This window comes from Eleginops maclovinus, chromosome 13 (assembly GCF_036324505.1).
Source record: "Eleginops maclovinus isolate JMC-PN-2008 ecotype Puerto Natales chromosome 13, JC_Emac_rtc_rv5, whole genome shotgun sequence".
NCBI lineage: Eukaryota > Metazoa > Chordata > Actinopteri > Perciformes > Eleginopidae > Eleginops > Eleginops maclovinus.
In genome coordinates, this window is record NC_086361.1 from 16,207,656 (window position 1) to 16,228,193 (window position 20,538).

The following is a 20,538-nucleotide window of genomic DNA, read 5'->3' on the forward strand; positions in this document are numbered from 1 at the left end:
CTACTATTTTAACCCCTGGATGATGTGGTCGAATGGCAGGCCTCAAAACTCTTATCTTGACTTCAATCCGGGGCTCGGTCTGGGTACTGGCCCAAATCGTAATAATGGCATGCAGCGTCAGATAGCTTCACATCGGCTGTCACTGCCTTATTTATGAGATCAATGCAGCTCTGTTTCACTAGTCTACTCATAATGACCGTTTAGAAGATGTTCTTAATGGAGTCCTTAATGACGTGTTGAACACCTCGTTTTCTTTTTCTCAGCCAAGATAGAGGCTTCTGGCAATCAGACCAGAGCCTCTGCTGGAGTGGGCGATTTTTTTTCTTACCTGAACTAGCCACATTGAAAAAAATAATCGGGCCATAAAACATTTATCACAAGGACGCAGCATTAACCACACATTAAAAGCTAGTCTGAAAAGGAGTCGAAGCATGTGGCAGCATTGTAATATAAAAACACATTTTAAATAAGTCTGTACCGACGAAGGTTTAAAGAGGAAAGGGCACGCACCAACACACACCTGAGGGAGATTCAGTGACCTCGCCCCACTGAACATCTGTATCACATGAGTCATCAGGATACACACTCAGACACACACATTCTTTTTGTCTGATCCAAGTCTCACGTGCTGTCTGTCATGTTCAGACAACATCTTTCATCAGAAGGTGTGTGTGTGTGTGTGTGTGTGTGTGTGTGTGTGTGTGTGTGTGTGTGTGTGTGTGTGTGTGTGTGTGTGTGTGTGTGTGTGTGTGTGTGTGTGTGTGTGTGTGTGTGTGTGTGTGTGTGTGTGTGTGTGTGTGTGTGTGTGTGTGTGTGTGTGTGTGTGTGTGTGTGTGTGTGTGTGTGTGTGTGTGTGTGTGTGTGTGTGTGTGTGTGGGCCTGTCCATTGCCTTGTTTTTCGTGTTAAAAAGTCTTAGTGCCTGCATTCATAGAGCTCAGTGCTGTTCAAAATCATAGTTATCGACCGCTGTACTGTTGCCAATTTGCGTGTAAAATGTAGTAATGCTAGCTATGTCAAGTGGCCTCCAAGGGTTAATTTAAGACTAAACACAACTGCAAAGTCCTACATAACTTAACTGTGTGTGTGTGTTTATTGAGGGCATACCCAGTGCAACAGAAAGACAGCCTTGCATAGAAAGCTCTCTCTCAGCTGAGATTGCTGCTCGATCCCTCTGGCCGCGACAGCGACAGACGAGCAGCTGGAGGAGCTACATCGCTTCTTTATGCCCTCCTCCTGCTCCTGTCCTCTGCCTTTGATCTCCCGCTCTTTTTTCTCTCCTCTCCTCAGGCTGTGTCTTATTCTGCTCCTTTGTGTGTGTGTGTGTGTGTGTGTGTGTGTGTGTGTGTGTGTGTGTGTGTGTGTGTGTGTGTGTGTGTGTGTGTGTGTGTGTGTGTGTGTGTGTGTGTGTGTGTGTGTGTGTGTGTGTGTGTGTGTGTGTGTGTGTGTGTGTGTGTGTGTGTGTGTGTGTGTGTGTGTGTGTGTGTGTGTGTGTGTGTGTGTGTGTGTGTGTGTCACAGATCAAGGTGCTGTTCATTTTGGGAGCAGGTGATCATTTCAAGTATCAGCCTTTATTACACAATAGCATTTCTTCTAAAAGCAGGAAATGCATACTTCCCTGTCCTGGTGCCAACGTAATCTGTGTCTGCATGTGTGAGGGAGTGCAAAGGCTTTATTCACATATGCATAACATTGGCCTCCACTGGATACACAGGTATTTAGTTTTGGTGGACACAGTTAACCAGTGTAGAAGGATTCTGACATTGTCTAAAAAAAGGAATCACTGTTTTCATTAAATCGCCTTTTTAAAACTGTTCACACTTTGCCTCACTTTGTGACATGTCTCTCTCCCTTTTCCCTCCCAGGAGGCAGTGGGGAGGGTTTGTCTGAAGGAGAGAGGACGGGATGTGTTGGTGTTGCGGAGAGTCACTTCATCAGTGACGTCGCCATCCGACCGGCCCTCACCCACGTCGTCAGGAGGCGGGTCCAGAGAGGAGGACTGTGACAAGAGGTCAGTCCCTCCTCCTACATAATAAGAGCCCTCTCAAACAACAGTAGCAGCAAAAAAATAATCATAGCACTGCTCCTCGTTTTCCACTCTGGGATGTTCCAACGAAAAACTCATGCACGTACATGCAAAATATCTGTGGTGCTGTCAACAATGTGTGTGTGTTTGTCTAAGATAATGTATGCCTTGGCTTCTGGCACAGAGCTGGTAGAAGAGAATGGCTTTTTTGTTTTCAGCTGGAAGTCAAACAAAGATGGCACCAAGAGTGATTTACTTCCTTCCACAAATCTGTGTATGCGTTTATGGTTATTTTTCTGTGTGTCTGCACAAGTGCCTTTTCTCAAAGTTAATTTCTTTTGTGCAGTCTCTGTGTTAGTGTGTTTGTAAGCCAGCATGTGCCAAGACCTGAGGCACAATGCAGGGAGTGTCAGTGACAGGCAGGTTAAGTGGGTCTGTGTATGTCTGCGTGTGTTCAGTGCTCAGCATCTTCAGTAGCAATCAGTTCCCTCCGAGTGCTACCGTAGAAGCTGTCACAGAGAGCGTTTTAATCTGTGGAGCTCTTAGGCTGACGGCAAGGCAGTTTACCCGACAGGAGAACACCCTTCCTGGGTATGAAAGCTTAGATGAGGGCTGATCCTGCGGAGGGTTTAAGATATGAAGATGACCATGGAGCTAGCTACACTTGCAGAGGCTGAGGAGGACATAGATGATGATGATGAGGAGGACGATGATGACGAGTGTAGCAATCACGATGAAGATGGTAGCAGTTCAGAAATCTGTACTTTTGACGTTCCCCATTTTCGCTTCATCGATGACGACGATGTGGAGGAGAACAAGAAGGTGGAGGAGAGTGAGGGACGGTGGAGGAATGGAATTGGTCGTTCTTGGTGGCCTAGTGAGGAAGATTGTTGCGACTCTTCGTTTCGCAGGTATGTGGTGGTGTCCGGGACGCCCCTCAAGATCTTGGAGCATCTGCTGAGTGACCTGCGGTTGGACGACCAAAGAGGGGCGCCAGAGAGCAGGGAGAGCGGTAAGTTTTTTGACACGCGTGTGAACACAACTGCTTCATGATTACATTTGTTAAAGGGCAACGATACACACGTGTGGCTGTATTTCCATAGAAAGATAAACAGATTGATAAACTCTTAAGTGAAAAATGGGACATTTTGACATATGAATGAAGAAGTCGTGGAGTTTTTTTCTAATGTTTGAGCAAAGGTATTGTTCAAACAAAGCAACTCCCCACCCTCTAATTTCAGGGAACTTTATTTTTAGTCCCACACGAGTTACAACACAGCCCGACCTGGACTTTTCTATGTCTCTTTGATTTTCCGCACAGTGGGTTCAAACCCGGGAGGTATGCACTTACCCGCGATTATGTTGTCTACAGTGTGTGAGTGAGTGAGTGTGTGTGTGTGTGTGTGTGTGTGTGTGGTGCTGCATGAATCAGCCAACTCTCAAACTCATCCAGGTGTGTTTGCATTCACTCAACCAAGTCATTGCCTGTAAATCTGTTGGTATGCGGAACATTCTAGAGGTTAAATGCTCTAATGAGTTTGTGAAACAATCCCCTCAGGCTGCTGTAAGCATTTCTGCTGCAAACTATATCAAATGTCATATCTCATTTTCACAATCATCACGTGTACCTGTGGCTGCTAGGTTATTTTACAGGAGCAGTTACAGCCCAGCTATATTGTTTTACCTCGGGACACGTTCTGTTTCACAGCAGTGTACTTAGCATACAGACTACATTGAAAGTCGGGGTGCAATCATTTGACTCATTTGCATAATTTTTGCAGATAATGCATTTAAGTGAGATATTGGAAAGATCAGAATGAAAAATAAGATTATTTGTTTTTATTCACTAGTTGATTAGTCAATGTATCATTTTGGTATTATTTTAAAGTAATTGTGGTATAAGTGAGTGTATATTCTGTGTTTTGTATGCTGTTCCTGCACAGTAAAAATCAAATATTTGTTATCATAGTAAAGCTTGACTTATTGTACTGCTCAATTAAAAAATCTTAAATCCGGTCGCACCAGAGACACCTGGTTCACAACGCGTATTTTATAAAACCCTGCTCTTGTGAGTCGCACCGTCTTAAGACAAGGCGTCTTTATGCATTAACTCCTCAGCACCACCAGTTCCCGGCAGTCCACAGGGAGCCATCTCAATGAATTGCAGGAAACAGAAAACGAAGAGAGAGAGAAAAAGAGGGAGGGAGAGCGACAGAGGGGAGAGAAAAAGGAGAACTGAGATGGTCTTTGTGGACGAGGACCGCCCAATGTTGATTTACTGAAGAGAGAACAACACACTTTTTATTTATATTGGCAGAGCAGAATGCAGATCAAGAGTGTATGTGCATGTTTGGTTTTTCTCCCTGTATCTGTGGGTCTATCTTTCGTTCTATGTGCACAGAATAAGTATAAGGGTGTGCATGTGTGTGTGTGTGTGTGTGTGTGTGTGTGTGTGTGTGTGTGTGTGTGTGTGTGTGTGTGTAGGGCCTCTGGGGTGGTGCTCAGCATCAGTTTGCCGTTTTAGCGGGCTTAGCTGTGCAGCATGTAGAACAGGCTTGAACACGCTTCCATAGAGAGAGAGAGAGAGCGATTACCCCAACCATCCCTTCACACGTACACATAAAAAAAACTCATACAACAAAAAACACAGCAGCAGATTACTGCGATTAGTTCTGCACACACACATTTTCTCTTTTTTCCTTCCTTTCTCACAAGAGATAAAGTCCCCAAGGTCAGAACAGAATGACTTATTCATCAGCGGGATGTGTGTGTGTTGTGTGTGTGATTGCTGTGTTACTGTGGTGTCTATGAGTGCATGTGTTTGACTTTGCGCTTGCCAGCGGGCAAACACAAAGGGCATATGTTGAAGATGAAAATGGATATTTATCATCACAGGGAGCTGAGAGAGGGCAAGCGTAGGAGGGGGAGTAGTGGCGGGAAATGTAACTGTGGAGAAGAAGAAAATTAAAAATGGGGGTGAAGTGGAGGGAGGCGGACAAGGAGTCTGCAATTGAGAGAGAGAGGGAAATAGAAGGCAGCACATAGACTGATAGCTGGTCAAGAAGAAAGTCACAAGGTTTTGAAAAAATGATAAGCTTAGTCAGACCCGTCTAAAAATATTTCTTGAGAAAAGTTGTGTTTTTATTTCTAAAGAGAAGACGGTTGATCAAATATTAATGCAGCAGCCTTTGCTCAGTCTTCTATAATTGATTTCTCTTTTCTCTGCCCGACAGAGCCATATTTGGGTCACACATTTTCCCAGGGAAGAGGTCGACACTAACGTGCACACACACACACACACACACACACACACACACACACACACACACACACATACACACACACATCAGAGTTACATCACACCAACAACAGTGGCTTATTACCCATCTGCCACGGGGGCTGTTTATACTCGGTTCTTACCCATGGAACACCTGCTGAGTCTCACACACACACACCGTTGCTGTGTCTGTTGCAATTTAGCTTATTTTTCTCTAAACTGTTATGAATTTGAGCCAACATTTGAAAATGAATGCTATAACCTTTAAGAAAATATACATCTAATCTTAGTATTTGGATAATATTTGACTGTGGTGGGCTCCACAAGCTTGCGATATGACCTGTTCTACCCAAACTTATGATATGAAACCAATTTTTGTTAACTTCTGGAGATCAAAAGGTCTCTTAACATTTCAAAATGTACAATATGGCAAGTAGTTGCATATTTACATATTAAAAAGACATTGAACAAATGAAACTTTTATTATGAGTCGTCTTTTGGCCGGCTGATGAGTGTATGTCCAATATTTACCTTCATTTTAGCTCTGCTTTTGGTCTCCACCACCTCTTGAAGGAGATATCTCTCTAGCTGCTAAATGCTCCACCTTGTCCATCAGTAGCCTCTTTCAAATTACACATAATTATTTGATCCATTGGATGATTTAAATTGATTTACTGTCACTACTTTAAAGCTATGTTAGAGGCACTAAAAGGCATAAATGGGAATGATCATTCTTGAAGTTGAGGGCTTAAAGTATATATGTCACAGAGCTAACACACGGAGGATAACTAATGTAACCTAAAGGATGAAGCTGAAGAGAGAGACAAACTATTGGATACTTTCATGTCACTTATCTTAATTCCACAATCAGTTGAAAACTTCACTTACACTATTTATTAGTGAAGGCCATGGAAGTGACTGATGATCTGTTTCCTGTGTTTCAGAAACGCTGCTGGATGACTTCCTCCTGACATACCTGGTGTTCATGTCCACCAATGACCTTTGCCAGGCTCTGCTCGGACAATATCCTTTCTGGCAAATGCATTCACATGATACTCACACGCATGCACACACACATCCTTTTCTGCCTCCACACTGCTATCAGTTGTCTCCTTGATTACTCTCACTTATAGCAGTGCCCGCTGCAGGGGCCAGGAGGAGGGTAAAGACGCCCTCTTCAGGAAGCGTAAGGTACTGCAGCTGGTCTCCCACTGGAGCAGGCTCTACAAGGACTTCCTGAAGGAAGAGGAGCACGTCAGGAGCTTCATGAAGGTACTGCACTACTCGTCTTTGTCTCCTCTATTTCAACAGTTTGCGAGTTTGATCCTCTGATGTCCTTTCACACATTTCCCTCACTGATGAACACAATAAGCCTCATTCATCTTCATTTGTCTTTTGGTCTTGTTCTTTAATTGGGTTGTCCTTCTTTAAGTTCTGCATGACATGACATCAAGCATTTTGTTTTGAGACGCCGAGAGCTGAAATTGTGCCTGCGTTAGATCCTTTTGTTTACTTCTTCTCGTTTTGAATTGTTTTTCAGCTTTCTCCCACAGGGAAACCTTGCTGATGTTTATCTCATCCTTCTGACAATGCCAGCTAATTAAAAGGAGAAAGAACAGAGGCCTTTCTATAGTGTATCATATGAGAAAAGAGGTTTAAGTGTGTGGTTCTTTCAAACACTAATACAAAATAACCAGGAGAATGATTCCCCTTTTTACTGTATATAATACAAAACTTGCTGGTTTACTACAGTCACATAGTGCCTTCACATGATACCTTTACTATGTAACATGGAGAAATCAGGGAGGCTGCAAATAAGCAGTATTGAATTTCTGATTGTGCATAGTGTTGAATATACTTTGCTGTCTATTTCCGAGTTGTTATTCCAACCTGAAGGAGTTGGCGTTCGCACAATGTTAAATAAGATGAAAAGATGCAAATCAGGCCAGCAGTGCCTCCATAATACTGCGTCACAAAATCACCACGTCTCTCTTCACAATTACTGCCTGTATCCACTGTGTTCCTGCTATATTATCACATGGTTGGCTGAATTGCATGTGAATCCCCGTGACAGACATGACACGGAAAGAGAAACACACACACACACACACACACACACACACACACACACACACACACACACACACACACACTCATCACCATGTTCACCTGCAGGAAGCGCGCACACTCACCCAATCACTTGTCCCTCCGTAACCTGGAGGCTCTGTAGCTCGGGTTTCCATGGAAACCAAAGTGCGAGGGTTGGCATGTCTATAATCTCATATGGAGTGCGTAACCCAGGTGATAGTTGCCTAGTAACAGAGGAATGAGAGGGGGAATTGGGATGGGAGGCTATGGTGGGTCAACGACAGCGATGTGTGTGTGTGTGTGTGTGTGTGTGTGTGTGTGTGTGTGTGTGTGTGTGTGTGTGTGTGTGTGTGTGTGTGTGTGTGTGTGTGTGTGTGTGTGTGTGTGTGTGTGTGTGTGTGTGTGTGTGTGTGTGTGTGTGTGTGTGTGTGTGTGTGTGTGTGTGTGTGTGTGTGTGTGTGTGTGTGTGTGTGTGTGTGTGTGTGTGTGTGTGTGTGTCTGCCTCCTTCTTACTAATTCCCTGCCATGCACATACACACACAGACACTACAGAGAGTGCCTTGTCACCCCTTTCAGTTCAAAGTACAGAATTTGTCTGATGTTTTTGGAATGTAATCGACCTACGCAGCATCATTTAAACTCAATTTTGCTCAGTAAATGTTCTGCACAGACAGTTATGGTAATGCCTTGTTATTTTCTTTGTTCAAATCATCCTCATGAACCTCAGTTGTACCTCTAGTCATTATTTCACTAGTAAACAGAAGTGTATAAGTAGGACTTCCTTGACTGAAGATATTCTTAGAAGAATAACACTCACACCATCGATACATTCATTTAATTGACAGTTCAGCCAAACTGAGTTTCTCCATAATGAAGCACACAATGGCGCCACCTTCAATGTTGTGTTCGACCGGGGATGTGCTCATTTGTGACATATGAACTCTGGTACAATATGTAAAATCACATGATGTGGCAATATGTCATTCAGAACAGAAGCATGTGCCTTTTTCCAGCCATAAGGATCCTGTTGTGTTAAGATGCAGTGTGCTTTGTGTTTACAAGTCAAACAATGGTGATAATGAATATCCTCAAAGGCCTTAAAGTATTTCACACCCTGAGATTGTGCATGTGATGTGATTCCTCTAATTGTTTTTTTTTTTTACTTTCTCTCTTAGACCCTGTATAGGTGTGTTTTAGAGGACCTGTACGAGTTCCCCACGCTTGAGAAGGACCTGAAGGAGTTCCAGAAACTCCTGCGTCGCCGACAGTAAGTGTGTCTCTGCACAGGGATTTTGTTCTCCAGTGACTGACTGTCGCTTTGTGTGTGTATATTTTTTAAATTTCACGCCTACTTGCATCCCTCTTCACTATTATGTGTCTTGTTTCCCTCTTATAGCACTGTCGATGAATGCCCTCCAAACCAAAAGGTAAACCAGAGCCGGGAGGTTGCAAAGTGATACATCCATGATTTCAACTGTAATCAAACTAAATGCAGTGTAGTATAAATACAGAATTGATCATCTCCATGTTTCTTCTGCTCGTTCTGTCAGAGTAAACAAATGTATCAGCAGTTGAGTTTGAAGGAAAACTGTTTGCAACTCCGAAGTCCTCCGACCGATACTAGAGAGGGTGAGTAACGCACACACACACACACACACACACACACACACACACACACACACACACACACACACACACACACACACACACACACACACACACACACACACACACACACACACACACACACACACACAAAATGATTGTACACAATTATGCATAATGACAGTCCATGAGTTTAATTTCAATGTGCCCAGGCAAATTGCTTGAATACAGCTTGTACAGTTTTTAGTAATTAAAGGAGATATTATATATTTCCAGTTATTTGCTGTGTGTATGTGAGCGCTGACTCATACCTGAGTGTCCACACACACCCGTCACTGGAGGCCCATGAGCTGCTAAGGATTGTGGGTCTGAAGATGGACAGAACAGAAGACGACATGGTGCTTGCCGTGGCATCGCACACTGGAGGTACACGCACCCACACACACACACACACACACACACACACACACACACACACACACACACACACACACACACACACACACACACACACACACACACACACAGGATTGAATGATTTGGTTTGTCAGAAACTGGATCTTTCATTTATTATGTAACCATAGAACTATTACCTGCAGCAAACAATATTTACAGTACATTGAGATATGTATACTAAACATTCATCCAATACAATGACTATTTTAACTGTTTATTTATTTAACAGTTAGTTAATTTGCTTTTAATCATCATTAACTATTACTTTTAGTAAACGTTACCTGTATACAGCCTTGGAAAAAAGAGACCACTTCAGCATTATCATTTTCTCTTAAAGTTAACATTTTTTATTGTATTCTTTAAACTACTGACAATTTTTCTCTGTGTTGGAGTTCAACAGACACTGGAATGGCTGCCATACATGTAGAGATAAAGATTGAAGTAAAATTTGGAGTGGTCTCTTAATTATTTGCGGAGCTGTAGATTGTTAATCTGCTACTTTTAGCTACCGTTTATTATTTTAACCGTTTAATAGCTTCCATCAGTTAATGTCACCTATTCCATCTGTGTATTCATTACTTCCAGTTAACATTTCAACTCAAATAGTTCATTAATTACTCTAGGCCATACAATTTTCTACTTTTTAGCTGTCAATCAATTATCCATTTCTTGGCTTTTTTAAAAATAGGTTTAGCTTGTCCTTAGGCAACTGCAGAAGTCCCCACACTCTTGGCTCTGAATAGTTATAATCATCTCTCCTTTTCCTTTGTCTTTGCAGAGCGGAGGGTGTTACAGCCCAGTGACTGTGTGTATTCAGAGTCTTTGACCCCGCAGGGAAAGCTTGTGGTCTGTCGCAGGGATCTCAATGAGATTCTGGTATGTAAAGTCTCGGCCCTACTTTTTCTTTCGGTCTTTCTCCAACCTGCAATCTTTCCATCTTTATATATTTTCACAAGCATTCATAGAGGCTAAAAGATGCAGCTTGTAGGTTTAAAGCTAACCTCTCAAATGTATAATTATATGGGCATTTTGCTGCCTTGGTTATTATTCGTAGCCTTTGTTTCATCTTGCTTAATCAAGCATGAAAGTGTATATTTGATTTGATGATAAGTCATGAATTTTAAGCAAAGGAAAACACTTATGCCAGGTGATTTGTATTAACTCTGACGCAATAGGAGAGAAAAGTGGGGAGCCAGGACCATTTTGGTGTTACCCAACCATGACAGCAGTATTGGAAAGTGCTCTATCAGGGCTAAAAATAGTTCTGTAATGGCATGTTTTTCACTTCAGTTGTGAATTCTTTGAATAGTTTTTGCAATATTTGACTTCTTAGAAACTAGTTTATTGGATTTTGGTTTCTTTAGGAAAGCTATATTTAGCAGTCTGAATTTACATTCATTTACTGTCGTAGCAGTAGACAGGTAGGCATGTCATCTTATTTAGCATGTTGAATACACAGCACCTGTGTGTATGTAGTGTTGTTTTGTGTGTACCTTGTCCTAACTTTACTTTGTGTGTGGTGTGCAGCCTCCATTAACGGACAGTGCTGAGCTAAGCAGGAGGCCGGTGCGACTCTTAGGTATTAACACCTGGGATGTGGCAGCTGCTCTCACACACCTGGACTGGAGCCTTTTCAAATCCATCCACGAGGTAGACACACATACACACACACACACACACACACACACACACACACACACACACACACACACACACACACACACACACACACACACACACACACACACACACACACACACACACACACACACACTCAAATATAAGCATTCGGTGTGTGACCCAAAAGATTGCTGGAACATACCGGTAAGCATTAAATATGCAATTGCTCTGCAAGACTTGCTGGGTTATGAGAACATAAAGTGTTCTTACCGCTGTCAGGAAGAACTGAATGTTTTTTTTGTGAAAAAGCTGAATAAAACACTGTTCTGTGGATGTAACTGTATCTTTAGGCACCTTTTCAATTGGTAAAAGTGAGCATTTGCCTGAAAAACGAGCAATGTGTCTAAAACGCTTGAGAACTTTCACTCACACATTTCCTCTTTCCACTTGCAGCAGGAGCTGGCGTACTACACCCTGAGCCGTGTGCCCGGTACAGGTCACACAGCGGCGCTCTCAGTCCTGCTCCAGCGCTGCAACGAGGTTCAGCAGTGGGTCATGTCCGAGGTGCTCATGTGTGCATCGCTCAACAAGAGAGTACAGCTGCTCAAAAAGTTCATCAAGATCGCAGCTCAGTAAGAACACACTCTCAGAAATAGACATAAATAAAAGTATATGTATCAACAACATATGTTTATAATGTTGATGTGTTTGTGTATTTCTAGTTGTAAAGCCCAAAGAAATTTGAACTCTGCATTTGCCATCATTATGGGACTCAACACAGCAGCTGTTAGTCGGCTCAACCAAACCTGGGAGGTGAGTTTTTTCATTTTGTTTTTTCATCCATACATGGTATTGTATTTGAAATCAAAACCACTGACCAAACATCTTCCTTCTTTAGAAATGTCCAGGGAAGTTCAAGAAGCTTTTCTCAGAGTTGGAGCTCATCACGGTGAGACTTGCTCAACGAAAATGGAGATAGATGGAGAGCTGGATTTTCAAATGTTTAATACTCCTCTCCTCTTCCAATCCTTCCTTTAGGATCCATCTTTGAACCACAAAGCCTATAGAGAAGCCTTCAAGAAAATGAAGCCTCCCAAAATCCCTTTCATGCCTCTTCTCCTGAAAGGTATCATCTCTAACCCCTCCACACACAGACAACACACACACACACACACACACACACACACACACACACACACACACACACACACACACACACACACACACACACACACACACACACACACACACACACACACACACATACATACACAAACTAATAATGATACTCTTCCTCTGCTCTTAGATATCACATTCATCCACGAGGGAAATAAGACTTTCCATGACAACCTGGTCAACTTTGAGAAGCTGGTGAGTTTTCATCTTAATATGTCACACACAGCAAAGCCCACATATACTGTACAACAAGTGAAGCGAGATTTCAAATTCTCACCCAGTAACTGCATTTGTAACAAGTGAGATGCATCAACAGGTGACTGATTGATCACATTATTTTATATAATGGAGTTCAGGGTAGCCCTGTTATGTGTCATTTGTAGTCAGTCACCTGGCAAGTACCACTGTGTAATTTGTCTTGAGAGAAAACCACGCTGCAGAGGAAATTGAACAGTGTTGCTTTTCTTTAAAATGCATGTTTGACAACTTTAACTAGTATCACTCCTGTGATTACTGGCTAGCTCTTCAGTTCTGGTGATTAGAAGGCACATTATTGGAAAAGGGTTACATTTGTCAGGATTGAGAGCAGGGAGCTGCTGCAGGAGGCAGTGACTAAAGATGGAGGATTCAGGGTGCTGTCACAGATCAACATGTTACTGATGATTGATAGAAACCTTGACTAACATACGGAAGATTCCCTTAAACCAAGAGGGATATACAGTTTTACTGTTTACTTTCTGCTCTCACATTTTAGGTTTAGGATTTTATGTTAACACTTAAAAAATAAGCTCATGGTTCAATAGCTGAAGTGCGTTTGTCTCATTTTGAATACAAACTGCTGAAATGTTATCAGGCAGTCGATATTAGAAACATATTAGACCGTGATTGGTGGGTTTGGTACTAATGCAAATACATTTTTCTCCTTAACCAACAGCACATGATCGCAGACACAGTGAGAATGATTCGCCACTGCCAAAGTGACCAGCCAGGTGAGTGTGTTTTGAATTCTGTTTGTGCAATGATCCTAACATAACAGCTTGTAAGACAGGCTCTCCAGGCTCATTGTCTTTCCTCTTCTGTTGATTTTTGGATGAAATATTGTTGCTTGGATCCCTTCATTGGGGGGTATCTACTGCCACCTGCAGCTGGGTTAGTGTGCTGCAACTTATGCAGTTTCTAAGCAACCATTCACCGACAGTCCTTTTCATATGACCATAATACAGTCTGTGTTTGTACCAAAGGTGTGTGTTCTTTCAGCAGAGACAGAGAAAGCCCTTCAGTGTGACTAATGTGCGTGTTTTGTGTGTCTCTTAGGCAACGAGGTTATTGGGGTCGACAGTGCGGAGGTGAGAGCGAGCGTTCACTACCTGCACATTATCGACAATCAACAGACGCTTTTCGAGCTCTCCCACAAGCTCGAGCCACGTGCTTAAAGACACAAAAAACGCACGTACCTTTATAGACACCAACACAACACACCGGGAACGTGTGACTCTGAAGACGCTTTGTACAGCAAAATGCCAAACACTCAGGCATACACTGCAGCAAGATCACACTACCAGCAGTGGTGCCAAGTGGACAATAAGGTGCCACATGTTCTCAAAATAAACCTATGAAGACACAGAGCTGCACTGTTCTTAAACTGCTTTATGACACGGAAAATGTGTTTATAAAGGATTTACGGTCAAAGGATTCATGTTATAAACACTCTGTGAACTAAAGACGGATACTTGCCAAACTGAGACAGAGAGAAGAGGACGCTGTAATTTAGTTTGTACAGTATCTATTGGACTGAATATGTTTTTGTGATGAGCTTTTGGTTATTTATGAGCCTGTTTAGCAGGTGGAATGTTCCTTTATTTCTGTCTTTGAAGTCGCGTCCACCCCCTGGAGGTCATCAAGGACTTGACGGCCGCTTCTTCAGTCACAAACACAAAGCCAACCATAAAGATAAGTTTACAATCTTTTGGCCACAATGTATAACCTTTATGGTCTCATATTTCATCTTCATGTCACATGCCTGCCTGGTGATGCAGTATGTTATCCAGGATACTTGCCTTAGTTGTTTAGGTGTATGATGTGGAGCATTTCTTTTCAGCTATTGTGTGGATATTATGTAACACAAGCAGCAGTACAACACTAAAAGAACCCTACAGAACATCTTCTTCCCTGTTTCACACTGAGACTCCGACTTTTAACAAAAAATGATCGGCCTCAGTGAGTGAAGTGTCTGGTATGCGAAGAAACGTTTTTTTTGGGACTGACTGTGACATTTGAATTACTAAAGCTCTCGTCAACGTGCCAACGAGTCCAAAAACTGTTGGTGAAAACTTGACATTTTTTGTTCCCCTTGTTTTCATTCATTCATTCATTCAAGTCCTGGTTGACTTTTAGCCAACTGCTCCTCACGCTCTCTTCTCTATGATGTTGTCGTATGATCATATCATTTTATATTGTATTTAATATGGACCTATTGATTTTTTTTTCAGTGCCAAATGTCACATCAAGTCCTGCAGCATAGAGCTGGTGTAAGAGTTCCTGGTTTATTTAGGCACCATGGTCTTTTTTTTTCTCACCACTGTGTCGTTTCCTTATCTCAGCCCCCAATCTATGTTTGGTCAGTGGTCATGTAAAGCAGAGCAGAGGATTCCTGTCATTATGATGAGTGATTTCTGGGTCTGTGTGTTGGTTTTGGATTAGGACACACAGCCCTATTATATCATGTTTTCTTTTTCTCTTTGTAAAGCCTGAGGTTAAATTATGTCAAGAGATAAGCCAAGCACATGAGGAGATTTCACATTTTTCAGAAGTTTTGTGTAAACTGTGAAAACACAGGGTGTGGAAAGAGTAAAAACTTTTACAGCTTTATTTATGCACTGCAACTACTAACTAATATGGACTGAAAACGTGTCCTTTCTGAACCAACAGATCCTAAAAACATGTTCCTGTTTACTTTGCCCCGACATGTGAACAACCGTTGTTATTTCAATCACAGAGGGACTATCCTGTCTTTTTGATGAGGGGAAACGTTCAGAAACGATTAATGAGTTACAATGACTCGTACAAGGGGCACACTTTGGATCCTCAACATCATCTGGCAAACTATAAGCGTTTGTGTTCATTATGTCCCTGCCCTGTGTCTGTAAAACGCTTAGCCTGTCACATCAGTGCTACATTTCTGCTGAATAGGAGGAAACATCCAAAGGCGAGATTCCTAAATGTTATGTAGCGATGCACGTGTCGCAATGTTTGGATACTTTTAAAACACGGGTGGTAACGTGCAATAGTAGAAGTAGTAGAAATGTTGTTGCCACTAGTGTGTATCATCATTTCAATACCTAACATTCAGAGCACAGAGGTGTGTCTTCTCCAGATCATAACTGATGGACTGGGATTTCCAACTGTTTAAGTACCAAAAACATCTTTGGTTCAAAAAGATCAGAGATGATTAAGGTAAAGACTCACTAAACATAATTTGTGTGTTTTCAGCAGACTATTTTAACCTGTTGTTGCCACCAGCACAAGTGTGTTACACGGGAGTCTTGAGATCGATCCTCTCCAGGACTTGCTCATATCCACACATCTACTCAAACTATTCAAGATTATTAGAATAATATTCATAACATCTGAGAGTGCGTTACTCCTTTAAAGTGAGACTATGTAACTTATGCCGCAGACACTTCACTTTCTTCTGGCAGGGATGGAATGAGGCTAGTTGCTAAGTTGATGTTAATCACTTTAGCATTTAGCTAAAAGAATAACCTGTAACAGTGGCACATGTGGAAAGTAGTGATTGAAAGTTTTAACGTAAGCCACAATGAGGCTTCAGCAGCAAACATACCGGGAATGTTGAATTTAACTATTTGTTTTTGAACATTTTATTTGTAAGACGATCAATGTGTTTTACTTCTCTTAAAAAAAGTTACATAGTCTCATTTGAAAGATGCATCTTGTGAAACTAAGTCAGTGATTCTGTGACAGCTAGATGTAATAACTCAGAGCCGTGGTCTGTTCATATTCAGTGTCATAGAAAGGCCTTGTGGTAGTCATTTTTACTAAAAACCTATACATGACGCACACATGCACAAACACTCCTCTGTTCTTTGTGTTCAGGAGTACTGTGTTATATTACCTATTTATTGTAATATATTGTTTATGTATTTTCGAGGTGACAAAAGTTCAGGTGCCAGAGGTTCAGCATAGTACAAGAGCATTTTGAGAAGAAAAGATATTTACGGTTTGAATGCTCGAATGCACCTGTTATGCTTTGTGATCACACTCCCCTTCCCTCTGGTGCTGTAATAGACAGGAAACCAACAGGAAGGTGTATTTAGTGTTTTATTGGCCATTCTGTGAAGTTACATTTTTTTTAAAGCAATGTTGTTTAAAACCTGTTTGCATGTTAAAATAAAAAAGTTCACAATGCAAGAAAGGACACATTGAAGGCTTTGTACTACTGTAATATTGTTTATGTGTAAATATATGCCCATGTTTGGTATGTAGTTTTCAGTTGTAAATGAAAAGAAAAGTCAGACAGAAAGCAATATGTCTCTCCTTGTGTCCCAGCAACCTTCTGACAGCTGAAGCCAGATGTCTTTTCTAAAGCAGTGTTTTACTATTTCAACATTTGACTGAAACAAATAAATCATAGGTTTTATGTGACATCTCCAGGTGAGCTCGTGGTCTTTTTTTTGGGTCATGTTCATTTTCTGTGTAGTTGTGTGAAACTGTAAGTGTTTGCAAAGTGAACTTTACCAATGTTTTGTGATTGTACTTTGCACAGTAAATAAGAGCTGGACTTTGTCTTTTTGGAATACAACCAAAGACCAACATGCACACACCCATTTATACTCCACATGTATTCATCCTTATTTCAGTTCTAAGCGTGCATCTTAATTAATCAAAAGGACAGGGAAGAGCCAGCATTTAGAGCATCATGTATTCATTACATGTATTTTAATATATTGTTCATGTATTTCTGAGGTGACATAAGTTACGGTGCCACGTTAAGAGGTTCAGAAATGGGCAAGTGCTGGAATATAATATATAGTACCTGTTATGTTTCCGGTGACCAATAATATTGGGCCAGCAGTGGAAACACCCTCGCTGATGCTTATAAAATGAGGAAGCCTGTCACTTGAAACTTCAGAATCTTTATCGTATCCAACGGTGCGGTTGAACTTTAACAGACAGAGTCTCTGACATCATCATGCTGTTGTTCCTCTTCCTGTTGGGTCTGGCTCTGGGTCCTGTGTCTCCTTCAGAAGACCTAGTAGTGGATTTGCAGGGTGGCAGCTGTCCCACGTTCTGGTCCCTTTTCACTGGCCGGTGCTACAAGTACATCGCCACACATTTGACCTGGGCTGATGCAGAGCTCCACTGTGTTTCACTGGGAGCCAACCTGGTGTCTATCCACAGTGACGGGGAAGATGAGTTTGTCAAATCACTGATCAAGAATTTTGACATTACTGAGGGGCTTACCTGGATCGGACTCAGTGATGTCCACAAAGAAGGAAGCTGGATGTGGTCTGATGGGTCTCCAGCCATCCATTTTCTATGGGAAGCAACACAGCCAGACAACTCTAAAAGAAAAGATCACTGTGTCAACACCAACTACAATGCTCCAAGAAAATGGAATGATGATCGATGCTATAAAACCTATCCCTCAGTTTGTGCTACTCGCGCAATCTTTGCTTAGCAACTGAGATGTTACACGTCAGATTGAACCAGGTCTCTGTTCACCTGTTATTGTTTACATGCTTTTGAACACAATGAAGTTATATTCTCAAACTGAATTAAAAATAAAACAGCATGTGTGCGTGCTTAATCCAAAACAACGTTTGAATGCTAAAGTAACTATACACTTTTAACATTTAGTTAAGTAAGGATTTAGAGAGAAGAGAAGACTTTTGATAAAATGTAATACTTGTTTATCATCATTGATAAGTCTGATCACAATATCATTTTTAAGGTTAATAATTCTAAATTCCAGACTACAGATCATATTTTAGAAATAGTGATTAAAAAGCCTTTATTTAAAAGGCAATATAACACAAAAAACACTCTGACCTATGTTCCAACAAATACATGTTATTAAAATAATTAAACAATATGAACTTTTCACAATACTTCTTTTCAATTTGGAGCTGTGAGAGATTTGACTAGGATGAAATCTGGGATTAGCACAATAGGGCGTGGAGCAGCTTGCAAGTGGAGACTGGTTGAATGTAACCAATACCATATGGCTCACCTTGCCTGATAGTCATGAATTTGGAAAGATTCTGGCTAATCTTAAACTCAATGATTCACATGGTTTTATATGTTACACGTGGACACATTTACTTTAACTAATTAGACAGTATACCTGACAGGCTTAAAATGTACTTTGTAACAGCAAATAATGTTCCATTGAATAGAAATCATTAACTTACCCCGCCTTTACTTCTCTCCATCATGGCCAAATAGACATGATGGGTGCTTCCTGAAATTATGGCCTCATGACAACAAATGTGCATAATTTCCCAGAAACTGGAGGTGCTGTGCCCTTGAGCAAGGCACCCGACACCTCCAATCCCCCCTCCCCATTGCTCCCCGGGCGCTGCACAATAGCTGCCCAGTGCTCCTAGTACTAGGATGGGTTAAACGCAGAGGACCAATTTCAGTGTGTGTGCTCTGCTGTGTGCATGTATGTGACAAATAAAGAGGGCTTCATCCTCCAATTCTATCTATCTTGTTAATCCAAAGTCCAAAGTCTTAGTGAATTGGGGACAGCTCATATTTGCTGAGTTCAGTTGACCAATAATATTAAGTGAGTGAAAACACCCTCTCTGATGCATATAAAAAGAGGCAACCGGTCACTTGTCTCCGTCAGAATCTCCATCCCAACCAACATTGCAGATAAACTCAGTTTCTGTGACATCATCATGCTGTGGTTCTTTTTCCTGTTGGGTCTGGCTGTGGGTGCTGTGTCTACTTCAGAAGACCTGTCAGTGGATCTCCAGGAAAACAGCCGTCGCCACACATTTGACCTGGGCTGATGCAGAGCTTTACTGTGTGTCAGAGGGAGCCAACCTGGTGTCTATCCACAGTCAAGAGCAAGATCATTTTGTCAAAACCCTGATCAAAAACTTTGACCCTAACGAGGGATTCACATGGATCGGACTCAGTGACCTCCACAAAGAAGGAAGCTGGATGTGGTCTGATGGGACTGCAGCCAACTTTTTCTTTTGGGATGCAGGACAGCCAGACAACCTAGGAGGTGAACACTGTGGCCACCACAACTTGGCTCATAAATGGAATGATTGGATATGTTCTAAAACCATTCCCTCAGTTTGTGCATTGCGCAAAACTTGAGTTTAGCAACTGAGATGTTACATCTGTCTGATTGAACCAGGTCACTGTAAAACTGTTACTCTGTTAACGTGTTTTTGACCACAATAAAGACATGAATGTAAACTTATATGTGTGTAAAGAAGTCATTTTACTAACCTTCATTTTCGTTAATGTGAAAGATTTACACAGTTCATTCCGAATATGATCTCAAACATAACTGATCATAAAGATATTAATGTCAAACATCACATTACATTGAACTTTTATTATATAATCATTATATAAATACTCATTCATGTAAAATCAAAGTTGTGTTTTTACTTGCTCTGTGAATATTCACTGATTCAGAATCAGAATACCTTTATTTGAGGGGAGATGTATATTGCTACAGCAAGTAAAGAGCCAAAGCTAGCTTAATACTAATTAAGAAGAATGCATGATAATATTAAAGATAAAGTCGAAATGACACAATTTACAATTTACAAGATACACATCCAGCACCAGTAACAGTTATGAGATAGCAGCCAGGTGATATTAAAGGTGGAACTATACATTAGAGAAGTTGAATTTTCTAAATAAGAGACAGCAGCCAGAAATAATAATAATACTTATTATTATGAAGCGGTCGACTGCCCAATGATACAAATACACATAAGGCTCCTTGCCCCCCTTACAACCAACCAAACACATTCTGCCAGATCTGTCTGCCTCGCTAATTCTGCTGCTGCTACTTCAACAGCGCTGCTGCTTGCATGTTATTAAAATAATTAAACAATATGACAATACTTCTTTTCAATTTGGAGCCGTGAGAGATTTGACTAGGATGAAATCTGGGATTAGCACAATAGGGCGTGGAGCAGCTTGCAAGTGGAGACTGGTTGAATGTAACCAATACCATATGGCTCACCTTGCCTGATAGTCATGAATTTGGAAAGATTCTGGCTAATCTTAAACTCAATG

At 41.5% G+C, this 20,538-nt stretch overlaps 3 protein-coding genes across 3 annotated transcripts in view; all 3 read left to right on the forward strand.

Annotated features, from left to right (window-relative positions):
* The window catches only part of rapgef5a (Rap guanine nucleotide exchange factor (GEF) 5a), a 41,961-nt gene extending 25,047 nt beyond the window's left edge, over positions 1-16,914 (forward strand). Inside the window, exons 10-26 of the mRNA XM_063898710.1 lie at positions 1,864-2,009; positions 2,936-3,036; positions 6,246-6,324; positions 6,429-6,573; positions 8,565-8,656; positions 8,786-8,816; positions 8,940-9,018; positions 9,271-9,420; positions 10,229-10,326; positions 10,978-11,100; positions 11,524-11,702; positions 11,793-11,883; positions 11,969-12,019; positions 12,109-12,196; positions 12,377-12,441; positions 13,181-13,235; positions 13,561-16,914. Coding sequence (XP_063754780.1) covers positions 1,864-2,009; positions 2,936-3,036; positions 6,246-6,324; positions 6,429-6,573; positions 8,565-8,656; positions 8,786-8,816; positions 8,940-9,018; positions 9,271-9,420; positions 10,229-10,326; positions 10,978-11,100; positions 11,524-11,702; positions 11,793-11,883; positions 11,969-12,019; positions 12,109-12,196; positions 12,377-12,441; positions 13,181-13,235; positions 13,561-13,679 — 1,692 coding nt within the window. The 3' untranslated portion in view covers positions 13,680-16,914. The remainder of the gene's footprint in view (positions 1-1,863; positions 2,010-2,935; positions 3,037-6,245; positions 6,325-6,428; positions 6,574-8,564; positions 8,657-8,785; positions 8,817-8,939; positions 9,019-9,270; positions 9,421-10,228; positions 10,327-10,977; positions 11,101-11,523; positions 11,703-11,792; positions 11,884-11,968; positions 12,020-12,108; positions 12,197-12,376; positions 12,442-13,180; positions 13,236-13,560) is intronic.
* A 469-nt stretch (positions 16,915-17,383) lies between these two features.
* On the forward strand, positions 17,384-18,024 carry LOC134874637 (lactose-binding lectin l-2-like). Its single transcript, XM_063898711.1, has one exon. The coding sequence runs from the start codon at positions 17,456-17,458 to the stop codon at positions 17,942-17,944; it is 489 nt and encodes a 162-aa protein (XP_063754781.1). The 5' UTR covers positions 17,384-17,455; the 3' UTR covers positions 17,945-18,024.
* A 692-nt stretch (positions 18,025-18,716) lies between these two features.
* On the forward strand, positions 18,717-19,705 carry LOC134874614 (lactose-binding lectin l-2-like). The gene is made up of 2 exons (XM_063898685.1): positions 18,717-18,720; positions 19,091-19,705. Exons 1-2 carry the CDS (start codon positions 18,717-18,719, stop codon positions 19,597-19,599), a joined length of 513 nt encoding a protein of 170 aa, XP_063754755.1. The 3' UTR covers positions 19,600-19,705.
* The last annotated feature ends 833 nt before the right edge of the window (positions 19,706-20,538 follow it).